Below are 27,942 nucleotides of genomic sequence, written 5' to 3' on the forward strand. Positions count from 1 at the left end.
TCATCTGGCATGATTTTCCCTTAAGGAAACCATGCTGACTTTGTCCTATATTGTCCTGTGTCATCAAGTACTCCATAACCTCATCCGTAAAAATTGACTCCAACATCTTCCCAACCACTGAGGTCAGGTTAAATGGACTATAATTTCCTTTATGCTGCCTTCCTCCTTTCTTAGAGTGGAGTGACATTTGCAATTTTCCAGTCCTCTAGCACTATGCCAGAGTCCAATGATTTTTCAAAGATCATTGCTGATGCTTCGACGATCTCTAGCGCTACCTCTTTCAGAACCCTAGGTGCAGTTCACCTTGTCCAGGTGACTTATGTACCCTTAGGTCTTTCAGCTTTTTGAGCACCTTCTCCCTTGTAATAGTAACTGCACTCACTTCTCTTCCTCCACACACTGGAACATCTGGCACACTATTAGTGTCTTCCACAGTGAAGACTGATACAAAATACTCATTTAGTTCATCTGCTATCGCCTTGTCCCCCGTTATTATTTCTCTAGCCTCATTTTTTAGCCGTCCTATATCCACTCTCATCTCTCTTTTTTTTACATACTTGAAAAAGCTTTCACTATCTATTCACTTTGATATTGTTTGCTAGTTTGCTTTCATATTTCATCTTTACCCTTCTAATTCTTTTTGTTGCTCTCTGTAGGCTTTTAAAAAGCTTCCCAATCCTATTTCTTCCCATTAATTTTTGCTTTGTTGTATGCCCTCTCTTTTGTTTTCACATTAGCTTTAACTTTCCTTGTCAGCCACAGTTGTACTATTTTGTCATTTGAGTATTTCTTCCTTTTTGGAATACATCTGTCCTGCACATTCCTCATTTTTCCCAGAAACTCACACCATTGCTGCTCTGCTATCATCCCTACCAGAAGCTCCTTCCAATTTACCTCAGCCAACTCCTTTCTCACACCACTGTAATTTCCTTTACTCCACTGAAATACTGCTACGTCAGACTTCACTTTCTCCCTATCAAATATCAAGTTGAACTTGTGATCACTGGCCCCTAATAGCCTCCAGTTCATTGCATAACACCCAATCCAGTATAGTTGATCCTCTAGTAGGCTCAACAGCAAACTGCTCTATGACAAACTACTCTAAAAAGCCATCTCGTAAGCATTCAACAAATTCATTCTCTTGAGATTCATTATCAACCTGAATTTTCCAATCAACCTGCATGTTAGAATCTCCTATGTCTATCATAACATTGCCCTTTTGACACAGCTTTTCTATTTCCTGTTGTAATCTGTGGTCCACATCCCAGCTACTGTTGAGAGGCCTGTATATGACTGCCATCAGAGTCCTTTTACCCTTGCAGTTTCTTAACTCAACCCACAACGATTCAACATCTTCCAATCCTATGCCACATCTTTCCACTGATTTGATGCCATTCTTTACCAGCAGAGCCACGCCACCCCCTCTGCCTACCTTCCTATCCTTCCAATACAATGTGTAATACTGGACATTCAGCTCCCAACTACAACAATCCTTCAGCCGTGATTCAGTGATGGCCACAACATCATACCTGACAATCTGTAATAGTGCAACAGGATCATCCACTTTATTTCCTATACTCTGTGCATTGAAATATAACACCTTGAGTGCTGTATTTGCTACCCTTTTTGATTTTGCATCCCTAATGCACGGATACTCACCTTGCTGCCTCAATTTTGTCCTATCATCCACTTGCCCTTCCACGCAGTCTGACTGCATGCTACCTTTGCTTTTCTACCATCCGTCCTATCCTGAGCCCCTTCATTCCAGTTCCCACCCCCCCTGCCAAATTAGTTTAAACCCTTCCAACAGCTCTAACAAACCTGCCCGCAAGAATATTGGTTCCCCTCTGGTTCAGGTGCAACCCGTCCCTTTTTGTACCGGTCATACTTCCCCCAAAAGAGATCCCAATGATCCAACAACCTGAAGCCCTGCCCCCTGCACCAGCTTCTCAGCCACACACTTATCTGCCAAATCATCCTGTTTCTACCCTCATTGGCACGTTGCACAGGTGGCAATCCAGAAACTACTATCCTGGAGATCCTGCATCTCAGCCTTCTGCCTAGCTCTCTTAATTCTCTCTTCAGGACCTCATTGCTTTCCCTTCCTCTGTCACTGGTACCAATATGTACCAACACATCTGATCCTCTCCCTCCCGCTCTAAAATGTTGTAGATGTGATCAGAGTTGTCCCTGACCCTGGCACCTGGGAGGCAACATACCACCTGGGTGTCCTGTTCACATCCACAGAACCTCCTGGTTGTTCCTCTGGCTATTGAGTCCCCTATCACTACTGGTCCCCTTTTTACCTTCTGCTCAGTGCCAGTAACCCAGTCTCCGTGGCGTTCCCCTGTGAGGTCATCACCCACAACAGTATCCAAAACTGTATACTTATTTTTGTGGGTAATGGCCTAAGGGGTGCTCTGTGTTAACTGTCTATTCACATTTCCATTTCTCATGACAGTCACCCAGCTCCTCGCCTCCTGTAACTTCAGGGAGACTACCTCCCTGCAACTCTGATCGATTATCTCCTCACTCTCCTACACAAGTTGAAGGTCATCCAGCTGCTGTTTCAGATCCCTAACACGATCTTCAAGGAGCTGCAGCTGGATGCACTTCACACAGATGTAGTTCTCTGGGAGACTCTGGGTCTCCCAGGACTCCAACATCCAGCATGAAGAACACACAACAGCTATTTACTACATGGAGTACAGCAAGACAGAGATTAAAAAAAAAGGAATCTTAACAGAAACTTACCCAGAGCCAATGCCTCTTCCAAGCCGAAGCCTCTTTTGAGCCAAAGCCTGACACTCCTACTCTCACCACCAGCTTTCTCCCAACAATAGCCACCCCGATAACAGCTGCCCTGTTGTCCCTTCTGTATTTTTAGTTAATTCGCTACGCTCTGCTCCTGCAACTAACTGGGCCTCCAGAATGTCCAAACACCAACAAAGCTCTCCTTTTAAACAAGCATCGCCAACCTGTGAGAAACCTTGTTGCTGTGTTCCGTTCTCATTGACTGGGCCTCCAGAATCCCACTGATTGGGCCTCTGGGACTTTTAACCAATATACTGTCCTATGCAAAAGTCTTACACACCCTAGATACAGTGCTTTGAAAAAGTATTCAGCCCCCACAACTATATATTTTCACATTTTACTGTCTCATTTTCTAAATCTAAATTTAAAATATATTGAAGTATGATTTTTAAGCTAATCTACAAAACATCATATCAAAAGAAAAACTTCAAAACCTGTCAATAATTCACTAAAAATTAATAACCAAAATTGTGAGGTTGAAGAAGTATTCATCTGCTCTGTAATTACCAAGCTAACTTTCCTCAGGTGCAATACTACATATTACCTGACCAACCCACTCAATTTCAAGTCAGGGAAATGATAATAGAGAAGCACAAATCTGGGGAAGGTACAAGACCATCTCATAGGCACTAAACAACTCTTGGAGTTCAGTACAGTCTATTATGAAAAAGTAGGAAAAATATGAAACCACAGCCACACTGCCTATGTCAAGCCGCCCCTCTAAATTTCATCACTGGAGAAGAATGGCACTTGTAAGAGAGGATACTGTGATGCTAACTGTCATGAGTGAGCTGCAAAAGTCAGTGGCTGCAACTGGATATGAAGTTCATGGCTCTACAATCCCAAAGACCCTGCACAAAAAGGGTATTTTAGAAAGAGTGGCAAGAAAGAAGCCCTAGCTTTAAGAAAATTGTCCTTGCCTGTAAAATGTGGAAAAAGATGAGATTAAAGTGGAACTTTTTGGCTTCAAGACTAAGTAATATATGTGGCATAACTCAATAAAGGCTGACTACCAATTTTCTGGAAACTGATGGTTTGATACTCTTTTAATTTTGATGAAATTATGTGATGTCGTTTACTGGGCGGCCACCAGATGGCACTGTGTGAGGTGCACGCAGCACTATCTGTGGCGAGACTCATTTTGACAAAAGCACACTATTTTTATTATTTACATTGCACTCATTGGTGGTAGTTCCAATATTTTATGCTTATTTTATGCGTTTAACCCTAGCTATGGCTTCTAAAATAAATACAAGTCCCAGTGGTGGTATCAAACATAAACATCAGTCCATATCGATCTAAGAGAAGGTTGAAATGTTGTAAAAGCTGGACCAAGGTGTTTCTGTGCGTAAGCTGTGTGGCTTATATGGCATTGGGTCGCCAAGTGTGTATGACATAAAGCACCAAAAAGAAAAAAATGCAACTCAATGCAAATGGTGATTTGCTAAAGCAAATGAGCATTAGAAAATCTATAAAAGTTGGTAGGAGCACTAAGTATGATTGAGTAATGACTGAATGGTTTCACCAGCTCCAGAATGATGGAGTTGACTTATCCGGTAGTATGATAATGAACCAAGCTAAATTGTTAAAGAACATATAGTGAAGAATAGCTTCAAAGGTTTAAGAAGCACCATGGAATTTCCACGCATAAAGTGTGTGGAGAAAAATGTTCTGCAAACCATGAAGGAGCTACCGAGTACATGGATGAATTTGCAAAGCTCATAGCTGACGAAAATCTCAGTCCTGAGCAGGTGCATAATGCAGATGAAACTGCATTATACTGGCGATGCACACCTCGGAAAACGTTAGCAACAGAAGACAAAAATGTTCCCTCAGGATTCAAAGAGCACTGAGGCTGTCTACAAGAACAGTCAGAGCCGTCTCTATTTCCTGAGGAGACTGAGGTCCTTTAACATCTGCCGGACAATGCTGAGGATGTTCTACGAGTCTGTGGTAGCCAGTGCGATCATGTTTGCTGTTGTGTGCTGGGGCAGCAGGCTGAGGGTAGCAGACACCAACAGAATCAACAAACTCATTCGTAAGGCCAGTGATGTTGTGGGGATGGAACTGGACTCTCTGACGGTGGTGTCTGAAAAAAGGATGCTATCTAAGTTGCATGCCATCTTGGACAATGTCTCCCATCCACTACATAATGTACTGGGTGGGCACAGGAGTACATTCAGCCAGAGACTCATCCCACCGAGATGCAACACAGAGCGTCATAGGAAGTCATTCCTGCCTGTGGCCATCAAACTTTACAACTCCTCCCTTGGAGGATCAGACACCCTGAGCCAATAGGCTGGTCCTGGACTTATTTCATAATTTACTGGCATAATTTACATATTACTATTTAACTATTTATGGTTTTATTACTATTTATTATTTATGGTGCAACTGTAACGAAAACCAATTTCCCCCGGGATCAATAAAGTATGACTATGACTATGACAATCAATCTAAGGAGTTACCATTTTAGGGTGCTCCAATGCAGCAGGTGCTCACAGAAAGAGTAAGTGCCCTAAGGGGCTTGAAAGGTGTTAAAATGTCCCGGTAGCATATCGCGCAAATAATTACCATCGATATTATGTTAGAGTGGTTTGAAACATATTTTGTGCCAGAGCCAGAGCACATTGCACATCTGTAGGGTTACCCGAAGATTGCAAAATTCTTATTTTGGATAACTGTTCAGCTCACCCCAAAGTTGAACTCCTGTATAAGAATGTTTTACAGTGTAATAGCCACCAAATTGTACATTCCTTATCCAACACCAAGACCAAGGAATACTGCACTCTCTAAAGGCCAAGTATCACTCACTTTTCATGAAGAGGTGAATGCTGGCAATTCTGTACAGACATTTATTAAAGAATTTAACATGAAAGATGTTCTTTGGTTCATTGCTCGAGGGTGTGAGAAGGTAGAACCTTTAACACTAAAGAATGGCTGAAATAAGTTGTCAACAACTGACGAAGGGTCTCGGCCTGAAACGTCGACTGCACCTCTTCCTAGAGATGCTGCCTGGCCTGCTGCGTTCACCAGCAACTTTGATGTGTGTTGCCTGAAATAAATTGTGACCTGCCTTGATGTTTGATAATGCACCTGAAGAAAAACTTGAAGATGATTTTACAGGATTTCGTGTACCAAAGGAGAAAGCAGTTGTTCATGATTTGCCTGCGTATGCAAAAAGCGTGAGAGGACCCGCTTTCAAAAATACGGCAAGTAGTCTTAACGAAGAAAATCTACGTAAGTGGATAACTGTTGATGACGAAACACCTGTTGTGCATCACCTTATGGATTCGGGAATTATAGACAAGTGTTCTGAATGCTGATAAAAACACTGCAAGGAATGAAGATGGCAGCAATGATTATGAAACAAATGAAACTGAAAGATTTACTATTGACAAGTTAACTGAGTTGTTGGGTGATTTAATCAAAGGGTTAAAGAAATGTACCTTTGTGACAGGAACAAGAGCTAATGAATTTTTATTTGATGCAAGAAAAAAAATACACAGGGAGAGATTAAAACACATGAAACAATTTCGGCTGGATGAAATGTTTAAAAAGATAACTGAGAAGCAACCGTTTTTGTAAGCACAGTAATTAATAAATCTACATTTAATTTTTGTGTAATTAACAATCCTTTTTAAGCTTCTACAATCCATTTGGGCCAATATTATTGCATGACCTCTTTGAATCCAGCAAAAACATTAATCCAGCAAGGCTCAGGAACTGAGGGTCCTGAAAAATTGGTGGTCAACCTGTACTGCACATCAGCCAGGTAGCACCATCCCTACTGTAAAATATGTTGGAGGTAGCATCATGCTAAAGGGATGCTTTTCAGTATTAGGGACTAGAAATCTGGTCAGGATTATTGGAAAGAGGAATGCTGGATAAAAACCTACTGGCCTCTGCCAGGAAGTTTAAACTGCGGAGGAACGACAGCAACCCAAAGCACTTTGCCAGAATAAACATGGACTGCTTTCAAATGAAGAAAATTGATGTCCTTCAGTGGCCCAGTCAGAGTCCTGACCTTAACCCAATCGAAAACCTCTAGCAAGACCGAAAAATTGCTGTCCATTGCCACTTCCCGACTAAACTTGCACAGCTTGAGCAATTCTGCAAGGAGGATGGGCAAACCTGGCTCCATCACATTGTGCAAAGCGAACAGACACTTATCCACAAACACTGCTAGCTGTAATAGCTGTGAGAGGTGGGTGGTTCAACTAAATACTGAGCAAAGTGGGACGAATACTTCTGAACTGCTGACATTTCAGTTTTTGAATTTTTAGCTTTTCCATGATTCACAATTTCCCGTTTTTTGGGCTCTGCTGTGAAAAGGGAACATGTGATTCACAAATAAAAATTCTCAGTTAAATTGATCAAAATCCCTGATTCTAATACTTACTTATGTGAACAAAGGATTGGGGGCAGAATACTTTTACCAGGCACTGTATATACAGTATAGGTGCCTTATGACTTTTGCACACTACTGCAGATAAATACATAAATAAAACCGGAACATGAGTTGTAGAGTCCTTGAAAGTAGGTCCATGGCTTATGGAATCAGTTCAGAGTTGAGGCAAGTGAAGTTATCCACCTCAACAGCACCTCCTGTCAAAAACTGTCCATTGGTCATTACCTGCCATAGATCACCAACTTCCCAAAAAAGGAAGAGAATATTACACGTGGGAACGAAAGTAAAGTTACATAAATCTTGTATTTTACTTTTTTTTTTAAATAGTCCTGACCCACCTCGCAACCCAGCTATGTGATAATAAAAGATGCACTCACCGTCCGTTCAGCAGCTTCTCCTACACTGTCATATTCAATAATAGCTTTATACAGTGTATTCAGTAAATGGGAAGCTCTTATTACATTTGGAGTATCGGGCGGAACCTCTGCTACTCCTGTGCTGAATACTCTTTGAAGCATCTTAAGTTGTGACAATCGAGGAGCCAGTTTCTCAAGTACTGCTGCCAGGGTAACCGTCTCATCTTAAAACAAAAATACATACACACAATAAGTAACATAACATAGGAGCAGGTGATAGCCAATTGGTAAACCAAAGTCTGCAAAAGAAGGGATAAAATGTTATATATATTGCCTTCAATAAGTATGTATTCAATCCTATGAATGCTATGTAGAAACCAGGAAAAATTAAATTAATGCTCAACAATAAGATCAATTAAGAGTTTGAAGTTAATAAAATAGGTAAAGCTGAAGACCAGACAGTGGTGGCATGGTAGCATAGCGGCTAACGTAGAGCTTTATAATGCCAATGGCCCAGGTTCAATTCCATTGCTGTCTGTAAGGAGTTTGTATGACTTCCTGTGACTGCGTGAGTTTCCTACACAGTTCCAAAATGTATGGGTTAGTAAGTTGTGTTCAAGCAACACACATCAAAGTTGCTGGTGAACGCAGCAGGCCAGGCAGCATCTATAGGAAGAGGCGCAGTCGATGTTTCAGGTCGAGACCCTTCGTCAGGACTAACTGAAGGAAGAGTGAGTAAGGGATTTGAAAGTTGGAGGGGGAGGGGGAGATCCAAAATGATAGGAGAAGACAGGAGGGGGAGGGATAGAGCCAAGAGCTGGACAGGTGATAGGCAAAAGGGGATACAAGAGGATCATGGGACAGGAGGTCCGGGAAGAAAGACAAGCGGGGGGGGGACCCAGAGGATGGGCAAGAGGTATATTCAGAGGGACAGAGGGAGAAAAGGAGAGTGAGAGAAAGAATGTGTGCATAAAAATAAGTAACAGATGGGGTACGAGGGGGAGGTGGGGCCTTAGCGGAAGTTAGGGAAGTCGATGTTCATGCCATCAGGTTGGAGGCTATCCAGACGGAATATAAGGTGTTGTTCCTCCAACCTGAGTGTGGCTTCATCTTTACAGCAGAGGAGGCCATGGATAGACATGTCAGAATGGGAATGGGATGTGGAATTAAAATGTGTGGCCACTGGGAGATCCTGCTTTCTCTGGCGGACAGAGCGTAGATGTTCAGCAAAGCGGTCTCCCAGTCTGCGTCGGGTCTCGCCAATATATAAAAGGCCACATCGGGAGTACCGGACGCAGTATATCACCCCAGTCGACTCACAGGTGAAGTGTTGCCTCACCTGGAAGGACTGTTTGGGGCCCTGAATGGTGGTAAGGGAGGAAATGTAAGGGCATGTGTAGTACTTGTTCCGCTTACACGGATAAGTGCCAGGAGGGAGATCAGTGGGGAGGGACGGTGGGGACGAATGGACAAGGGAGTTGCGTAGGGAGCGATCCCTGCGGAATGCAGAGAGAGAGGGGGAGGGAAAGATGTGCTTAGTGGTGGGATCCCGTTGGAGGTGGCGGAAGTTACGGAGAATAATATGTTGGACCTGGAGGCTAGTGGGGTGGTAGGTGAGGACCAGGGGAACCCTATTCCTAGTGGGGTGGCGGGAGGATGGAGTGAGAGCAGATGTACGTGAAATGGGGGAGATGCGTTTAAGAGCAGAGTTGATAGTGGAGGAAGGGAAGCACCTTTCTTTAAAAAAGGAAGCCATCTCCCTTGTCCTAGAATGAAAAGCCTCATCCTGAGAGCAGATGCAGCGGAGACGGAGGAATTGCGAGAAGGGGATGGCGTTTTTGGAAGAGACAGGGTGAGAAGAGGAATAGTCCAGATAGCTGTGAGAGTCAGTAGGCTTATAGTAGACATCAGTGGATAAGCTGTCTCCAGAGGCAGAGACAGGAAGATCTAGTTGTGTTCATGCTGTGTTGCCACCAAAAGCATGGCAAACATGTACACATTACAAATAAAATCGATCTAATCTGGTATACAATATTTGCCCATGATACAATGGACAGGTTGGGTACCTCTTATCTGAAATGCTTGGGGCTGGAAGTGTTTCAGATTTTGAATTTTGGAAAATATAATGAGATAGCTTGGGATCACCATAATTTCCAACTCTGAATTTACATGCTAACAGTAAGCAGTCTTTGTCTTATGCTTGTTTATCACACTATACTGATGCAGCCATTTAGTGTAAAATTTTCATCACCGATGATCCCAGCGGAACTGACAGGAGAAGAGGCAAAGGCGGGTTACTGGCACCTTAAACCCAGTCGTTTCGGACAGATGAGGCTTGTCAGCTGTGCTTGGCAGCTCATCTAGGAAAAGGAAAGCTCTGATCTCAAACCTCCGCTGCCTTGCGGCTACATCCACTCATGGGGAAGGCTTCGGGAGCAAAACCCGAGGAAAAAATCTGGAACTGGAGTCCCTAAGGCAGTCCTACGTAGAGTTCAATGTTGACCGGCAACTCCCACAACACTGTTGGTACCAAAATGCCCAGTCTCTGCTGTTCCTTTGGGTTCATCAGATGCGTGGAGAGAGGTAGCTTTTTACATGGGCAACTGCTTACCCTCCATATCGTACTGCCCAGGCTTGCTTATCTAGACAGCTAGGACACAACATCCATGGTCGACTCTGACTGAAGGAAGCCTCAGAATACCATTAGGTAGCATATGTTCACTCTGATGCTGACGAATCCGTTCTTTCAATACACGATCAAGATCCTAACTTTTCACTTTATGCAGTGTTTTTCTATTTTTTCATTAACTTCTGTTTGTTACATATGTGAGGTAACTTTTGTGGTGCACAGAGACCTGCACATCACTTGGGAACCTCGTGGAATCTTCCATTTGTGACATCATGTTAGCACTCAAAAAAAGTTTGGATTTCTGACAGTTTTGGATTTTGGAATTTTGGATATTTTGGATCCTGCACTGCTATCTGGAAACAAGACATATAGTTTACCGCATTATTTTACTCATTGTTCTCCCAATTTATCACAAGCATCTGGCTGCTGAAAACCACTGGATGATCCCGTGAAAACTGCACCACTGGCAGCACCATGTAGTCAGAGTGCCAGGACCTAAATACAAGGATAATTTTCTTACTTAAAGAACTTGAAACTGAGAAAATCATCAACTGGAACTTGTAGATTACAATGCAAATACAAAACAAACCACCACATACTGAAGTAAGACTGATAGCTATGTTTGACTGTGGAAAATTGTCACTTTCATTTTAATCATTTTAAAGAGTCATATAGCATGGAGATGAATTCTTTATCCCATTGACACCTACTGAGACCACAGGAACACTAATCCAATTTACACTAATCTAATTGTAATCTCCACATGTTCCTATCAACTCCCTGCAGATTCTACCGCTCAAGTATACTATAGGGGCAATTAACCTACAAATCCAAAGAACTTTAATGATGTGGGAAGAAAATGGACACTCAGGGAACACCCAGTCATAGGTTCTTGGCCTGTAACGTTGACTGTTTATTCACTTCCATAGATGCTGCCTGACCTGCTGAGTTCCTCAGCATTTTGTGTGTGTTATTTCGCATTTCCAGCATCTGCAGACTTTTGTGTTTACAAATGGAACTGGAGGATGGAATCAAAACAGGATAACTGGAGCCAACCCTTCTAGCTCCACCACTCTTTTGTCATTCTGCATCAGATTTGAGAAAGTGACAGTACTTTGCTACTGATCATATCCAATGAAAAGCATGTTTTTATAGAAAATGGTCATGGACTGATTGAAATAGTTATGAAATACAATGAAGAAAGTAATATTTTCTGAAACATTGCAAGCTAAACAAAGTGTTTTTAACATTTCAAAAGAATAAAATACCTTTAGTAATCATGCACTTTTCAATGCTGACAAGCTCTTCCTTGAAGTTGATAAAATATTTATACAGGGCCCAGACAAAAGACTGATATGTTCGGAAAGGTGGCTCAGTAAACTTTCTCGATGTAGGAATAGCTCCAAGTGAACAGCTTTCAGTGCTGTGCCCAATAACTTCATCCATGAATTTCTGTAGCCTGAAAACAACTTGTCCATAAGCTGCAATCTGTTCCAATACTGCTCTTAGACAATTCTATGGAAAAGATAAGGGAAATAAGTTAGAGGATTCACACAATTCAATAACTAAATGTTCTGGTCCAGTCTTGTTTTTTATCTGCTAATTCGCTACCAAACAAATTCAATAAAATAATCCACAAATGACATCTCCAACTGTGCAGCATTACATCTATCAGTCAAGAGTATCAGCCTAAAGTTTTCCTCTCAGAGTTCTGAAATGGGTAGCCTTCTGTTCAGAAGCAATGGGATGCTTACAGCAGCTCATCATATGACTATACTGGGTTACAACCAGTTAAGGATAACTGTATAGGCAAAGTCACCTTTAAGTTAAATTATAACGAATGATTAACTTAAAATTGTTTGAACTTGCCTTTGAATTCTTAAATTAACTCTAATTTTATAGTTACATATTTTTAGAAAGGCACTTAAATTCATGCAAACATGCAAAAGAAGGAAGTCTTGTCAAATCAACAAAGCAAATGAATGCATGTTATGTCTTCCACAGTACACCTTGCACTAGTAATAGAGGGACTCTTATTCAAAGATGATTTTTCAGAACATTTGCACAGAAAGCCAAACTTCGGTCACTTGCAGTGACGGGCCCCCCCCCCAGTAATGACCAAGTTATTTACCTGGGTCAGGTGAGCCACCATGACATCATTCCTCACTGATATTTTCCCATCATGCACTGTGTACAGGAAAAGTTTATTAACTCCTGACAGCAACCTATACACAAAAAATAGGTTAAAATGTAAATAATCTTTTGTTAGACATATTTTGATAATGCATATCAGCGGTCCCCAACCACCAGGCCGCAAAGCATGAGCTACCGGGCCTCGAGGAAATGATATGAGTCAGCTGTACCTTTCCTCATTCCCTGTCACGCACTGTTGAACTTGAACATAGGGTTGACAACTGTCCCGTATTAGCCGGGACATCCCGTATATTAGGCTATTAGGACCGCCCTTGTCCCGCATTTCCCGTGCTAAGGTAGACAATAGACAATAGGTGCAGGAGTAAGCCATTCAGCCCTTCAAGCCAGCACCGCCATTCACTGTGATCATGGCTGATCATCCACAATCAGTATCCAGTTCCTGCCTTATCCCCATAACCTTTGATTTCGCTATCTTTAAGAGCTCTATCCATCTCTTTCTTGAAAGCATCCAGAGACTTGGCCTCCACTGCCTTCTGGGGCAGAGCATTCCACACTTCCACCACTCTCTGGGTGAAAAAGTTTTTCCTCAACTCCGTTCTAAATAGCCTACCCCTTATTCAGTGGCCTCTGGTTCTGGACTCACCCATCAGCGGGAACATGCTTCCTGCCTCCAGCGTGTCCAATCCTTTAATAACCTTATATGTTTCAATCAGATCCCCTCGCATCCTTCTAAATTCGTGTATACAAGCCCAGTCGCTCCAATCTTTCAACATACAACAGTCCCGCCATCCCAGGAATTAACCTTGTGAACCTACGCTGCACTCCCTTTTTGCTGACGAAAGTTCCTTATGATCTTGGCCATTTGTTTGGGGTCATTGTCCTGCTGCATAATGAAGTTGGGACCGACCAGACACCTCCCTGATGGTACTGCTTTGATGGATGAGAATCTGCTTGTACTTCTCAGCATTGAGGATTTCATTAATTCTGACCAGATCATCAACTCCATTTGCAGAAGTACAGCCCTAAGCCTGCAGGGAACCTCCGCTGTGCTTCACTGTTGGCTGCAGACACTCATCCATGTCGCATTTCCCAGCTTTTCTATGGACAAACTGCCTGCTGTTTGAGCTAACAATTTCAAATTTTGGTTTATCAGTCCAGAGCTCTTGCTGCCATTGTTCAGCATCCCTATCCTTGTGTTTCTGTGTATCCGTCTCTTGGCTGTGTTTCCACTTCAGAGGAATTACTTTTTGGCAGCAACACTTTCCTGAACTCCTCCATCCTGATCAAAAAGGCGCAACAGCACCTTTATTTCCTGCGGAGCATCAAGAAAGCTCACCTCTGTCCCAGGATACTGACGGACTTTTACCGCTGTACCATTGAGAGCATACTCACCAACTGCATCTCAGTGTGGTATGGTAATTGTCCCGTATCGGACTGCAAAGCACTCCAGCGTGTGGTGAAAACTGCCCAGCGGATTATCGGCACCCATTTGCCAACCACTGAGAACATCTACCATAAACGCTGCCTGGGCAGGGAGAAAGCATTATCAAGGATGCATCTCACCCTAACCATGGACTTTTTACTCTCCTCCCATCCGGTAGGTGCTACAAGAGCCTCCGCTCCTGCACCAGCAGGCACAGGAAGAGCTTCTTCCCTGAGGCTGTGACCCTGCTGAATCTCACATCACAGCGCTAAGCAGTATTGCACCCATATTGTACTCAGTACTTTTATGTTTGTGTGCTGTAGCACTTACTTTTTATTCAGTTATTTTGTAAATAACACTATTCTTTGCATTTCTGGTCAGATGCTAACTGCATTTCATTGACTTTGTATCTGTACTCAGCACAATGACAACGAAGTTGAATCTAATCTAATCTAATGAAGACCACTTCTGACAAGACTTCTCTGAACTGTAGAGGGGTGTACTAGGGTTCCAGTGGTTTCTGTGAGTTCAGAGCTGATAGCAGTGCTGGACTTCTTCCGATTTCGATGAGACATCAGTTTGATTTATCTCTCTCGTGCTGCACTCAGTTTCCGCGGCTGACCACTGAGTTTCCTTGTGCTTCTTCAGAAGAGCTTGGACAGCACATCTTGAAACTCCTGTCTGTCATGAAATTTCTGCTTGGGAGAGACCTTGCTGATGCAGGATGGCCACCTTGAGTCTGGTTCCCATGCTCACTCTTGCCGTGGTGTAAGAATCAATGATTTGAAGGTTCTGTCACATCTGCCACACCCTCATCTTTTTGTTTGGTTGTCCTTCACCCAGTTTGATTCTTTCTACACTTATTTCGGTTTCAGCTTACTTGTTTCATTCAACTCATTACCATCTAATTGTTATCTTTGTTTAACCGTGCACTGGGTTACATACCAACAAGGTAATCAATTTTTTACTTGAACGGTCAGTAGCCTACGACTTAACATGTTACTTTCATTAATAAAATACAAATTTCTATGCAACATTTACTTTTTTTGGAAAATTTGTTCTTTTCTACTGACATACTAATGCAGAAGGCAAAAAATAGGCATCTGAAACCAAACTTATTTTAAAAAAATAAAGGGTGCTTAAAACTTTTGCACACAACTGTAAATTGTCCAATGATTAGATTAGGGTTAAAACATGGTTGTCATGGTTAGCCCACACATTCCAGTCTGAGGATTGTGCTGGGGGAAGCCCACAAGTAGAAGTATAGCATTCAAATGACAGCAAGAGGTAATACATAAATGTTTTTCATAAAGGCTTCGCCATCTCTGATCAACACAAAAAAGGTTTTCACTATACTGAGGTAAATGTGACAATTATAAATTAATTTACAAGAGCAGCCAGACACCAACTTCAACTTGAACACAATGAAAAAAATGGCACTGAAGTTTCTTAGATGCCAGTGAATTGGCAATTAAGAAGTCATAACAGTTCAAAGTTAATGCAATACAGGAAAATGCAACAGTCATAGCAGAGCTGTGCTGGAAAATAGTTGTACACAATGAATACAGGAATTAAATCCACTGAATTTCTTAACTCAATCTTCTTTTTGTCTGCTGCCAATGGTCCTTTTGATCCAGACTGGAACAACTGAATTGTATGCTAACCAGCAACCAATGGAACTGTGGAAAAAGCTGTATAAACCTATGGACTTGTTGTGTGATTATCACTAGACAGTGAGATTTCTAGAAAGTGAATCTCAAAATTAGTTAAGCATTCAAGATCAATAAGTCAGCAGCTGCAGAGATGTACAAGATACCTAGAAGTAATAACTGGTACTCACCACAATGTTTCTCGTATAACTTGGGCTTCTGTAACAAATTTTCGATCATCTGAATAATATAGCGGATCAGAATTGTATAAGTGCTGCTCCCTAGAGGTAAAAAATATTAACAAAAAATATTAATAAAAAATTCAAACTACTTTAAGTGATTAGTACAAATACACTCGGTTATGTCAAAATTTCACATTAAACATCGTCCAGAAAACAAGTTACTAAAAAGCAGTGGCAGATACTTTCTTACCAGACAGCTGCTAAATTGGAATGTAGGTGAAAGCTGTGACTAAATTTCGATGGTTTGTTTGTCCAATACTGAGTGACCACATGCTGATCCAGCCACAACTGTACTTCTGATTCATTGGCTAAGTCAAGAAGCAAATACATTAAACAAAACAATACATTTTGATGACAAATACTCTATCAATAATAATTCTAAGGAATTGCGTTCTAACATCTGTTAAACCAATGCACAAGACTACTTGCTTCAATCAGTTTGTCCATGTTTGTTATTTTGAGCCCCCAAGAATACAGTAAAAACACAAATTAGGATGCCTGGCAGTTTCCGTGTATGTTTTTCTCCATTAATGAAGCCAAGACAGAATGCCAGCCAAGCTCAATTGAGTCCTTTCTTGTCTACTCTATACTGAACACCCACTCTATACTCAAAATTCTTGTTTTTTCCAAGAGTGAAAAAAAACAGGGAGAAAATACACGGTACTTTTCTAACATCTTTTCTAGGATGCACGGCTTGTCGTCAACACACCCAACCTGGACGAGATTATGTCACCAATAAATAAAACTCCAGTTAGACCACACTTGGAATATTGTGTTCACTTCTGGTCGCCTCATTATAGGAAGGATGTGGAAAGCTTTAGAGAGAGTGCAGTGGAGATTTACTAGGATGCTGCCTGGATTGGAGAGCATGTCTGATGAGGATAGATTGAGCAAGCCAGGGCTTTTCTCTTTGCAGCAAAGGAGGATGAAAGGATAAAGCTGTACAAGATGATGAGAGGCAGAGAGTAGTGGACAGATAGAGACTTTTGCCCAGGTGGAAAAGGCTACCACAAGGGGGCATAATTTTAAAGTGCCTGGAGGAAAATATGAGTGGGGAGGTGGATATCAGAGTTTTTCTTTAAAAACAGCATAGAGAGAGGTTAGTGCTTGGAACATGCTGCCAAGAGTGATAGTAGAGACAGATACATCAGGGACATTAAGAGACTCTTAGAAAACTATACGGATAATAGAAAAAATGGAGAGCTGTGTGAACGAGTAGGGTTAGATTAATCTTAAAGTAGGTTAAAAGGGTGGTACAATATTGTGGGCCGAAGGACCTGTACTGTTCTGGAAAGCTCTATGTGCTAAATAACCAATGAGGACAGCATCTTTTCAAAGCAGTTAACCCAAGTGAATCAAATACTGGCCTGAACTTCAGACTCCCACTACACGTACCCTTTAAAGAGATATGGGGCCCTGTGTTCTTAATGTGTGCTTGCTCTTCTGGTGGGGTTTTGTCAACCTGAATACCCGAATCCTCCCTACTCAAGGACTCTTGGAGTTCTTCTTCACTTTCTTCTTCGGACCACTCCTAAGAATTAAACAAAATATATAAATCCAGTGGATTATGGTTAATTGGACTATCGGTTAATCAGGGTAGCCGCTTATTTGGGGCAACTCTTAAAGAACAAAAACAAATAGAGAAAACAGCCGGGATTCCCTTCATTTATTTGCAATACTGTCACTTAATTGGGACAAGCAATGGTCGCCGAACACTTTCTAACTAGTGACAGTTGCATGAATGTCGCAATAATTTATTATTATAACATTTACTGATTAAACACAGAATAGGCACATCTGGCCCTTCCAACTGCACTGCCTAGCGATCCCTGACAGCCCTGATTTAACCCTAACCTAATCACAAGACAATTTACAATGACCGAAGAACCTACCCGATAAGTCTTTGGACTGTGGGAGGAAATCGGAGGACCAGAGAAAACCCCCACATTCCATGGGGAGGACACACAGAGACTCCTTAAAGAGGTCACTGGGATTGAACTCTGATGTCCTAAGCTGTAACAGTGTCAGTTGTGTGGCCATTAGACAATATACCATGCTTAGAGTGAACAGTTTTTAAATAGCAGTACTTGAATGCGTCTGTATTCGAAAAACAGTGAATTTTGTCACTGACAGTTGGCGAATGATAAGCAGTAAGACAATTCAGAACTGTTCTGTACACTGCAATTTCAAGCATTCTGGCCTGAAGGTGCCAGAAACAGCAGGGAGTGAAAATGAAACAATTTCACTACTTCGACAAGTTAGAAACTATTACGAATTTGAAGGTATTGATAATTATCTTGAATGTTACAGAAAAGATCTGGAGTACGTAAGCACCAAAAGCACTGTTTGAAGGCAGTCAATTATCTGCATTAGGTGTCTGCACTGATTCTGATCATTTACAGTCAATCAAATGAACATGGCAGCATACAATGGATTAATTCTACTGTCAATAACTACTGGGAACTAATATACAGCTTTATAGCACTGTAGTAGTTTTGGTAAGTGTTCTAATTTGTTCTGTATTTCATTTAAATACATAATTTGTTACTCAGTTAAATGGTAGTTTGACTTTTTTAAATAACTTTTTAGCTATTTCCATGAAACTTCAGCTCATTGGGGCAGCTGCCTAATTGGGTCAATGTGTCCCAATTAACCAGAATCCACTGTATATATTAAACAATCATAGAAATAATCTATTTTGTTCAGATTCAGATTAGTTTATCATCATATACACCAGGGTACAGTGAAATTCCTTGCTCACATTAAGCTCATACAGCAAACCGTCTATATGGTAATAATACATACAATAAATACAGTGTCCAGCACAAATCAATGAAATGTTGCAAAGTAGAGCAGTGCAATCTGAAATAATATAAAATGAAATGTTAAGTAACAGTAACAGAATGACTAACAGAGGTAGAATTTAGAGTCTGAGAACATGGCCACACCACCATAAAGGAGATGTGAAAAAGGTGATTGGCTCAGAAGTCTGAAAGCCATGGGGAAGAAGCTAATTAAACTTTGGACATATTCAAAGTGAAAGTTGATGGGTTCTTGATTAGTAAGGGTGTCAAAGGTTACAAGGAGAAGACAGGAAAATGGGTTGAAAGGGATAATAAAATCAGCCATAATGCAATGTCAGAACAGACTCAATAGGCTGAATGGCTTAATTCTGCTCTAATGGTCTTCTGCAACTGAGATATAAGAAACAGATTCAGAAAGGGGAATGGGAGACCTCCTTCGTATAATTTTCCTGCTCAAAATGTACATGGAAAGCATTGAGCTCAACTGGTAAGGAAGAAGTAGGAATATGGGGATGAAAACAGGCAAGGAAAAATATACAATGTGTATGAATTGACCAAAGCTCAGATGTAAAGCGCTTTTTATAAAGTAGTCTAAGGTTAGAGGAAAAAAAATCTTGATGGTGGAGTTTATAGACAGAATTCCAAAAAACACAATTCAAAAAGCTTATTTTGTTGTAATGGGACAGAGAAAAAAGGGGGTAGATGAAAAGTCAGCAAACAAATAAGGGAACTTTAACAGAGATTAGGTGAAGTGAAAGCATGAAAAGATTTGAAAGTCATGGAGAAAAATGTGAACTTAAAATGTTGGTTCAAAATGGATGGCAGTGAACTTAACCTTGTCAGGCTGTTCTCACAGAATTTTTAACACACATCTACAATGGCTTCAGCAGATCTGAAGAACACATTAATTCCACAGTAAAACAGCACAAGACAACCCACAATAAGGAAGACAGAAAGTAAGTTACTCACTGGAGTATCTGGATAAGGACCAATATCAATTTCTTCACCTTCCATCAGGTACTTCCCCCAGTCAAAATCATCGTGTTTTACTGCATAAAGACAGTACCTTTTAATTTTATAATTGTATTGACTGAAAAAAGGATTCAGTTAGAAATTGCACTTCTGCCTCATTCCTTATCATAAAATATCCACCCTCTAAGTGTGCCCCCCTATACATTGTCTCATCACTTTGTCTACTTTCGGTACATAGGCTCCATTTGTTACACACCCTCTCTTAATTCCCCATTGAGTTTCTAGAGAACAAAACACTTTAATCAAAATTCCTTTACACAAACATCAAATGCTAATTCCTTTCCAGCCTGAGCTACTGAATTCCTCCAGCATTTTGTATGTGCTACTCTGCATTTCCAGCATCTACAGAATCTCTTGTGTTTATCCTTTACACGAAAGACTTATGGCAGTCCATATTAACCTTCAGTCCATCAATCGTGTGGCTCCTCCAACCTTCAATTTGGAATTTTCTTCCAAAACTATTGCTCTTTGCTGCCTTTCCCTCAAACTGCACAGGATTGCCTAAAAGCCATCCACATAAACATGCTTTTAGTGTCCTCTGCTTAAAGTCGTCATTTATCCTTCCATATAGATTGCATTCAGACAAAGTGCAAGCTGCTTCAGTTGAAAAATTCTGAAGAAGCATTATTAACGAATCTATCCTCTTAACCGAGAATCACAGTCAAATCATGCACTTATAACATTATTTAAATTTATTTTACTGTAAAACCAATTGTCCACAATAGGAATTGCAACAAATGTAATACAACTTTTTTAAAAAAGAGATACAACACAGTAACAGGCCTTGCTGGCACAATGAGCCACACCACCCATTACACCCACGTGACCAATTAACCTCCAACTGACGTTGGAGAGTGGGGGAAAACCGTAGAGAGAAACCCACAGGGAGAACGTACAAACACCTTAAAGGCAGCGGTGGGATTGAATCCAGGTCGCTGGTGTTGAAACAGTGTTACTCTAATACTCTGCTACATTATTGGAGCATTTTTTTTAAAAAGTCTGGAAAAGTACAGAAGTTCATTTATTAATAAAATTACAATAGAAATGAAGAAAAATACTTGGAAAGGATAAAATAAAAAGTCTGTAAAATTAAAATAATAAACACAAGGATTAAAGAACATTAACAGAGAAGAACTATCAATCAGCAAACACTTCTGTAAAAATTAAGACTCCCAAAAATGGTCTGCATGCTTCTCTCAAAATCAGGAAAGCAGGAATTAAAAAAAGTTACACACAGGGGAAAAGCTATTTTGATTTCAAAAGGGCAAGGTACTATTAAGTACTTTTAAGAATAATAGATCATCTAGTCCCAATTCAACAGTATATATGATGAAGCGAGCACTTCTGATGCCTTTTACAATTTGAATGCTAAAAAGTCCCTATAAGTTAAAATTCAACAGGTTTGCAAAAAGCCGTATTTCGAAAGGTAGTATAGCATGGTAACAGCAGAAAGGTAAAATGAGATGGAATTACATTTTTTGGGTTTGCATTATCACTGCAAAGTTGTATAATAGCCACACTTTAAAAATCATTGAAATCATCTAGTGATCTCCTAAGTTTGCAGCATCTGACGGAAACAGAGCTTTATCCTGGCCTGGGCACTGCAAGCACTACTGAGACCTAAACATTATGGAAGTAACGGCCCAAAACAGTCAAACACTATTTCCAGTTTGCTTCTGAATTTCTGATGCAGGTCACCAAGGGAATGGCAGCGTAGGGGAAGGTCTCTCAATAAAAAAGAATGTAAACTGCCCCAAAGCCGAAAGTAGATCAATAATTAGTATTATATAACTGTATCAATAAAAAGGGCAAGGATGACGTCTAAGTATAAGAATAAAAAGTTCACTCAGAATGCTGATAAATATAACATGTCGCAGCAACATGAGGTGGCTAGTTTCCCCACGGCTAGCCAGGATGGAGATAATGAGGAAGAGTCAGTAAACCTAATTTTGATTCTCAAAGAGATTCGTGATTTCCAACAAGATAACAACAAACAGCTGGAAAATATTAAAGGAGAAATAGTAAAAACTAATTTGAGGTTAGATGAAGCCGAAGCGAGGATTGTAGGGACTGAGAAGAGGCTGCAAAACGCAGAGGAAACGATAGCAGAAATGCTAAAGCAACAAGAGCAGCTCCAGTGGAAGCTAATAGACCAAGAAGGCCGCTCAAGAGGGGAAAATGTGAGAATCTACGGAGTTCCCGAAGAAGCTGAAGGTGAACTCGGATTGATAATTCCCTTCACGGAGAAGCTGCTTAGAGAGAACCTTGACATACCAGGCGCAAAAGACCTACAGATAGAAAGGGCCCACTGCACGTTGGCACCACACCCCCCGGCAGATGCCCAGCCCAGATCGATTCTAGTCAGATTTCTTAGCTACAGAACAAAGGAAGAAATGCTTAAACTGACATGGCAAAAGAAAGGCTTTATGTGGAGCGATTGTAAAAATCAGCTTTGACCATGATTACGCACCGGGGATTCTTGCCAGATGGAAGGAATATGCGGAAGCACGGAGGGTCCTGAAGGAAAACAACATCAGATTCCAGACCCTGTATCCAGCTCGGCTAAGAGTCTTTTATGAAGAAGGGACAAAAATCTACACTATAGTGGAGGAGGCAACATCGGACCTGGTGGACCGGGGACTACCCATAAAAGTTAACACCCAACCGGAGTTGCTACTGGAGAAGATCCGGTGGTGGTCATGGCAGCCAGTGCGACGAGGACGCTCCACTCGAACCAGAGTATCAAGCTACAAGGAAAAGCTGCAAGTATACATATGTGAACGTACAGAGAGCACAGATTAATTAAGAGAAATGACTGAAAAGAGTAAATCGGACTTAAAGGTAAAATTAAAGCTGGTAACTGAAAATAATCTAGACAGAATAACTTGAACGACAACAATATGGTCAAGACATAAAAAGGAGAGAATTCTCCATGATTGTTCACACTGCGGAGGGCCCTCTAACACAGGGAGAAGATAGAGGTTATCCCTCTAAGCTGAGTCAGGTCAGTGCTCAGGCCTCACCGTTGGAAATCAGGGAAAATTTTCAAATGTTCTGCATTCAAAAATGCCTAGGGTTTGGTTTTGTGTTTGAATTTACTGTTGAGAAGGGATTGCTTACTGTTTGTTTAAAAAGAGAGAGTGTCAAATGCAAGTTGAACCTGTAAAAATAATCTCCTATAATGTTGATGGGGTTTTGAATCCAATTAAGAGAAGTAAGATTACATTTAAATTGAAAAAAGAGAGGGCACAAATAGCTTTCCTTCAGGAAATGCACATGAGCCAATTCGAACATGCAAAATTAAAAGGAATGGGCTTTAAGCATGTATTTTATTCATCATATAAACTGAGCCACAAAAGAGGAGTAGCTACTTTAATATCAAGTGCTCTTAACTATGAACACATTTCAGACACTAAAGACAAGGAAGGACGATTTGTAAAGATTACAGGAAGAATAGAAGGTACTGAAATAACATTGTTGAATGTTTATGCTCCACCAGGTAGTGAATGGTCATTCTATAGACAATCCAATTCATAACATAAAGAATCCAAAAACAAAGCTTGTTGAGAGTACAACAGGGAAAATTCAAGAGAGTTTTGAAATATATTATCGAGAGCTGTACTCTCAACCCCGGGCCTCCAATGAGTCCCATATAGACACATTTCTGAATTCTTTAGAACTACTCAAGCTCAAAGATTTACAGAATGAATGCCTATTAGAACCAGTAACTGATAAAGAACTGAACGTGGCCATCTTTAGATTAAAGGCCGGGAAGTCTCCAGGTTCTGATGGGTTTACCTCAGAGTGATACAAATCGCTGAAGTCACAGTAAGCTCCGTTATTACTTAACACCTTTCATTGGATTTTACAGAGAGGAGAAATTCCACCTTCCTGGAGAGCGGCGATTATCTCAGTTATTCCTAAAGAGGGTAAAGATAAACTAGAATGCGGTAATTACCGGCCAAATCAGTGTCCTTAATTTGGATTATAAATCATTTACATCTATATTAACTCGTACACTGGAAAAGCTTTTTTTTAAATACTTTATTTTCAAAATTTTCAAAAAACAATGAAATCAACAAAAATATACCAGCTCAGACGTATATAAAAAAGAAGTAAGCAAAAAAAACCGTAACATTAGAGGGATGCCTATTATACAAAGTGCTCAAAAATACTAAACATCAAATCTCAAATGAGGGCCGTGAGAAATCAGCTGGGGGGAAATTGCTCATCTGCCCCCGGCCTCGTCCAGGTAGGCAAGAAATGGATCCCAGATAGCCGAAAATTTTTTAATTGAATTGGATCTCAAGAACCTAAGTTTCTCCATCTGTATGACTGAGATCATATCAGCCATCCATCTCCAAAAGGAAAAGGGAGAAGGTGATTTCCATTCCCTCAAGATAAGTCTTTTCGCAACAATCATCCCCAGCATCAGAGACTGCTGTATGGCTGCAGGGAAACAAATAGTAGATTGCGAGCAGCCAAATATAGCAAGACCAGCTTCCAAGGGGAAGGATCTTTTATAGGCCTTTGAGTACCAGTCGAATATTTTGGACCAAAATCCAGTCAGTAATGGGCAAAACCAAAAGGTGTGTGACAACATGGCTTCCGTCCCTTGGCATCTATCACACAATGGCGAGACAGAAGGGTAAATCCTGAGCAATCTAATGGAGACGGTGGACAACTTTAAACTGGAACAGTTGGTGCCTGCTGTTAACAGAACAAGCCTGTATCATAAACAAACACTTATCCCAGGCAGCTTCAGATAATTCAATGCCCAACTCCTCTCTCCAGGCATCCCTAATCTTCACAGTAGACGCTACAGTGCAATTATCAAACAAACGTACAAACTTAGAAACGAGATGCCTGGAGTCAGGAGGGTTCTTTAAAATATCAAAAAACATATGTTTCCCCGGAAGGATTTCAAAATTACAAATCTTAGACTGAATGTAGTGTTTAATTTGTAAATAACGAAAAAAGTACGAATGAGGCAGCTCAAATATCTCTTTCAGCAGACTAAATGTTGCAAACTGTCCCTCTATATACAGGTCTTCAATAGAAACTAGACCCTTCTCCCTCCAAGCATGGTAAGTTTTATCTGACCATGAGGGTAGAAAGGAGTGATTGAAACAGACTGGTGTTTTTACAGAGGTCTCTGGTAAATTCAGGACGCTCCTAATCTGATTTAGAATTCTGACAGAATTTTTCAAATCAAACTTTTTGAAGTCCCAGGCTTCTCCAACTTGGAGAACAGCATGGTTGGCAATAAGGAATTGACAACTGAGTTAGACTCCATACATAGCCACAAGGGAGCCCCAGGGGCTAGGTTATCCAGAGCCCCCTGTTGCCAAAACATTAAAGGCCGAGCATTGACAGCCCAATAATAGTGTCTAAATACGGGTAATCCCAGCCCTCCTTCAGACTTAGGCTTTTGTAAGTGAATTTTCAAGATCTGGTGATTCTTATAATTCCAGATATAAGACACTATTATGGAGTCCAACTCTTTAAAGAAAGCTGATGTAAGAAAAATGGGGAGATTTTGACAACGATAGAGAAACCTAGGAAGGGAAACCATTTAAATTGAATTTATAAGACCAATCATGAACAGAGGTACGGTTTTCCAACTTTCTATATTCTGTTTAAGTTTTGAAATAAACTCCACGAAGTTTAATTTGAATATTAATTTAGGATCTTTGGGGATTGTCGAGCCGAGATAAGTAAAGTAATCTTTAACTACTTTGAACGGAACACTTTCCAAAAAACCTCACGTGTAGTTGGTGGAGAGGAGCACAAAGTCACTTTTTGTCCAATTGATTGAGTATCCCGATAGTCTGCCAAAAGAGGTGATTAAGTCTAGAAGAAGAGGGACTGACTTTTCTGAGTTTTGTAAGCAGAGTATCACATAGTCAACATATAAACTAATAAGTGTTTCAATACCTCCCACTTTCAAACCCAGAATATGTCCTGACGAAGGGTCTCGGCCTGAAACGTCAACTGCACCTCTTCCTACAGATGCCGCCTGGCCTGCTGCGTTCACCAGCAACTTTGATGTGTGCTGCTTGAATTTCCAGCATCTGCAGAATTCCTGTTGTTTATATTTGGGTGACTTCTTATTTTTAAGGCAAGGAGCTCTACCGCGACAGCAAAAAGGGCTGGCGAGAGAGGGCACCCCTGCTGGCTGAACGGTGTAGGGGAAACAGAGTTGACTTGTCACCATTAGTTATAATAGAGCACATTGGGCTGGCATATATCAGTTTTACCCAAGATACAAATGACTCCCTGAACCCAAACCTGTACAGTGACACAAACATGTGAGGCCACTCAATCTGGTCAAAAGCCTTTTGTGCATCAAGGGATAAAATTGCTGCCCCATTAGCTTTCCCATGATCAGCATATATAGTATTAAGGAGGCATCTGACATTGGAAAAAGAGAACCTACCCGGGACAAATCCTGTCTGATCAGGATGAATGATAGATGACAAATGCTTATTTAGTTGGTTAGCCAGATTTTAGTAATTACCTTTCTATCAAAATTCTGAAGAGCAATGGGCCTATAGCTAGCCGGGTCTGTTTCCTCTTTACCCTTCTTTAAAATGAGGGAAATGTTAGCCTCGTACAATATCCTAGGCAAGGCTTTATCTCTCTCGGAGCAAGATATCATTCTGAGGAGAAGTGGGGCAAGGATATCACAGAATTTCTTTAAAAATTCACAGCCAAATCCATCCAGCCCAGCAGCCTTGCTGGACGGAAATGACTTAATGGCAGAAGTTATTTCTTCCAATGTGAAGTCAGAATCTAAGTCCTACCTAGCAGCGTCACTGAGTTTCGGCATTACAAAAGAGTCAAAGAAGTTATTCAAATCAGATTGAGTGGCATTGCATTTAGAGGTGTAGAGTTCGCTGTAAAATTCTTTAAAACAGTCATTTATCTCCTTGGGGTTAGTTAACAGGGTACCCGCCCTCGATCTAATGCAATGAATTGACCTTAGGGCCTGGGCGCCTGGGCACCTCTGAGCTGCCTCGCCAGGAGCCCCTCAGGCTTGTCCCCCATTTCAAAATGCTTTTGTCTTAATTTTAAGATTATATACTTGACTACCCAAGATACAATTGTACTCCTACTTAAACTTCATTATTTTATTATAATCTTCAGAGGATTTCGAAGCCTGGTATGTTGCTTCGAGGGTTGGGAGAGTATTCTCAATCTCTAATAATCGCCCTTCTCTCTCCCTCTTAGCAGCGGATTCATATGAAATTATATACCCACGAATTACAACTTCTAATGTCTCCCAGGGTATGGAATCTGACACCTCGCCGTTATCATTAATTTCTATAAAATCTTTTAATCTGGTGGTGATATATTCTATAAATTTCTTATCGGCGAGTAGGGAGGGGTTAAAATGCCAGGAATAGATTCGTTTGGAAAGTGAGAGATTTAGGGACATTGTCAAAGGGCTATGGTCAGAAATTAATCTATTATGATATTTTGTATTGGTAACACGAGATATTAAATGAGAGTCAACCAAAATATAGTCTATTCTACTATAAGATTTGTGTACATGAGAATAAGAATGATCCTTGTCGGTGGGATGTTGAACTTGCCAAATATCTACTAAATTCCTCGATCTAATCAAATTATTTAGGACCTGCACTGACACGATATTTGAGGGCGGGCGGGAGGACAATCTATCTAAATATGGATCCAGGTAGCAATTCAAGTCAACGCCGATCATTATATTTGAATTACTGGCATCCAGAAGTAAATCAAAAACTTTCCTAAAAAAATTTGGCTCGACTGTGTTTGGACCATAAATATTAAGGAAGGTTAGTGGAAATGAATTAATGGTGCCAGAGATCATAATAAACCTGCCGAGAGGATCTGTGGTCATGGAAGTGAGTTGAAATGGAATATTTTTCCTAAAGAGGATAGCCATACCACAGGCATGAGAAGTAAATGGTGACTGGTAAACCTGCGATATCCAGCTAGACCTCAATCTGCGTTGCTCGGTTATTTTGATATGGGTTTCCTGTAGAAAAATCACATCTGCAGATAGAGATTTGAGATGTCTAAAAATTTTATCCCTCTTAAGAACATGACCAAGGCCGTTAACATTCCACGAGACTATTGTAATATCTTTATCCCCCAGCTGTGTTCTATCGCAAGGCCTCTGCATATGAGAATAAAAAAGAGATTATTAGAGTTGAGCGCAATCAACTGAAATGTGCTTCCCTGAGCAATTTGGGAATCAGTCTGGAAACAAATTCAGTAGGTTTACCATCCTCCTCACCCTCTTGTATCCCTACATGGAATGAGCCTCTAAGTCATGCACTTTAGAGATGCAACACGGAGCGTCATAGGAAGTCATTCCTGCCTGTGGCCATCAAACTTTACAACTCCTCCCTTGAAGGGTCAGACACCCTGAGCCAATAGG

At 40.9% G+C, this 27,942-nt stretch overlaps 1 protein-coding gene across 3 annotated transcripts in view; it reads right to left on the minus strand.

The window, feature by feature from the left end:
* The window catches only part of tubgcp5 (tubulin gamma complex component 5), an 81,351-nt gene that overhangs the window by 39,232 nt on the left and 14,177 nt on the right, over positions 1-27,942 (minus strand). For all 3 annotated transcript variants that reach the window (XR_010018763.1, XR_010018764.1, XM_063054536.1), the window contains exons 5-11: positions 19,452-19,531; positions 17,074-17,209; positions 15,869-15,986; positions 15,628-15,717; positions 12,342-12,435; positions 11,479-11,725; positions 7,603-7,805 (exon numbers count right to left, since the gene is read on the minus strand). Coding sequence is in view for 1 of the 3 variants with exons in the window: in XM_063054536.1 (XP_062910606.1) it covers positions 7,603-7,805; positions 11,479-11,725; positions 12,342-12,435; positions 15,628-15,717; positions 15,869-15,986; positions 17,074-17,209; positions 19,452-19,531 (968 nt within the window). In the remaining 2 variants the exon portion in view is untranslated. The remainder of the gene's footprint in view (positions 1-7,602; positions 7,806-11,478; positions 11,726-12,341; positions 12,436-15,627; positions 15,718-15,868; positions 15,987-17,073; positions 17,210-19,451; positions 19,532-27,942) is intronic.

The sequence above is a fragment of the Mobula hypostoma genome, chromosome 7, assembly GCF_963921235.1.
Source record: "Mobula hypostoma chromosome 7, sMobHyp1.1, whole genome shotgun sequence".
In the NCBI taxonomy this organism is placed as follows: domain Eukaryota; kingdom Metazoa; phylum Chordata; class Chondrichthyes; order Myliobatiformes; family Myliobatidae; genus Mobula; species Mobula hypostoma.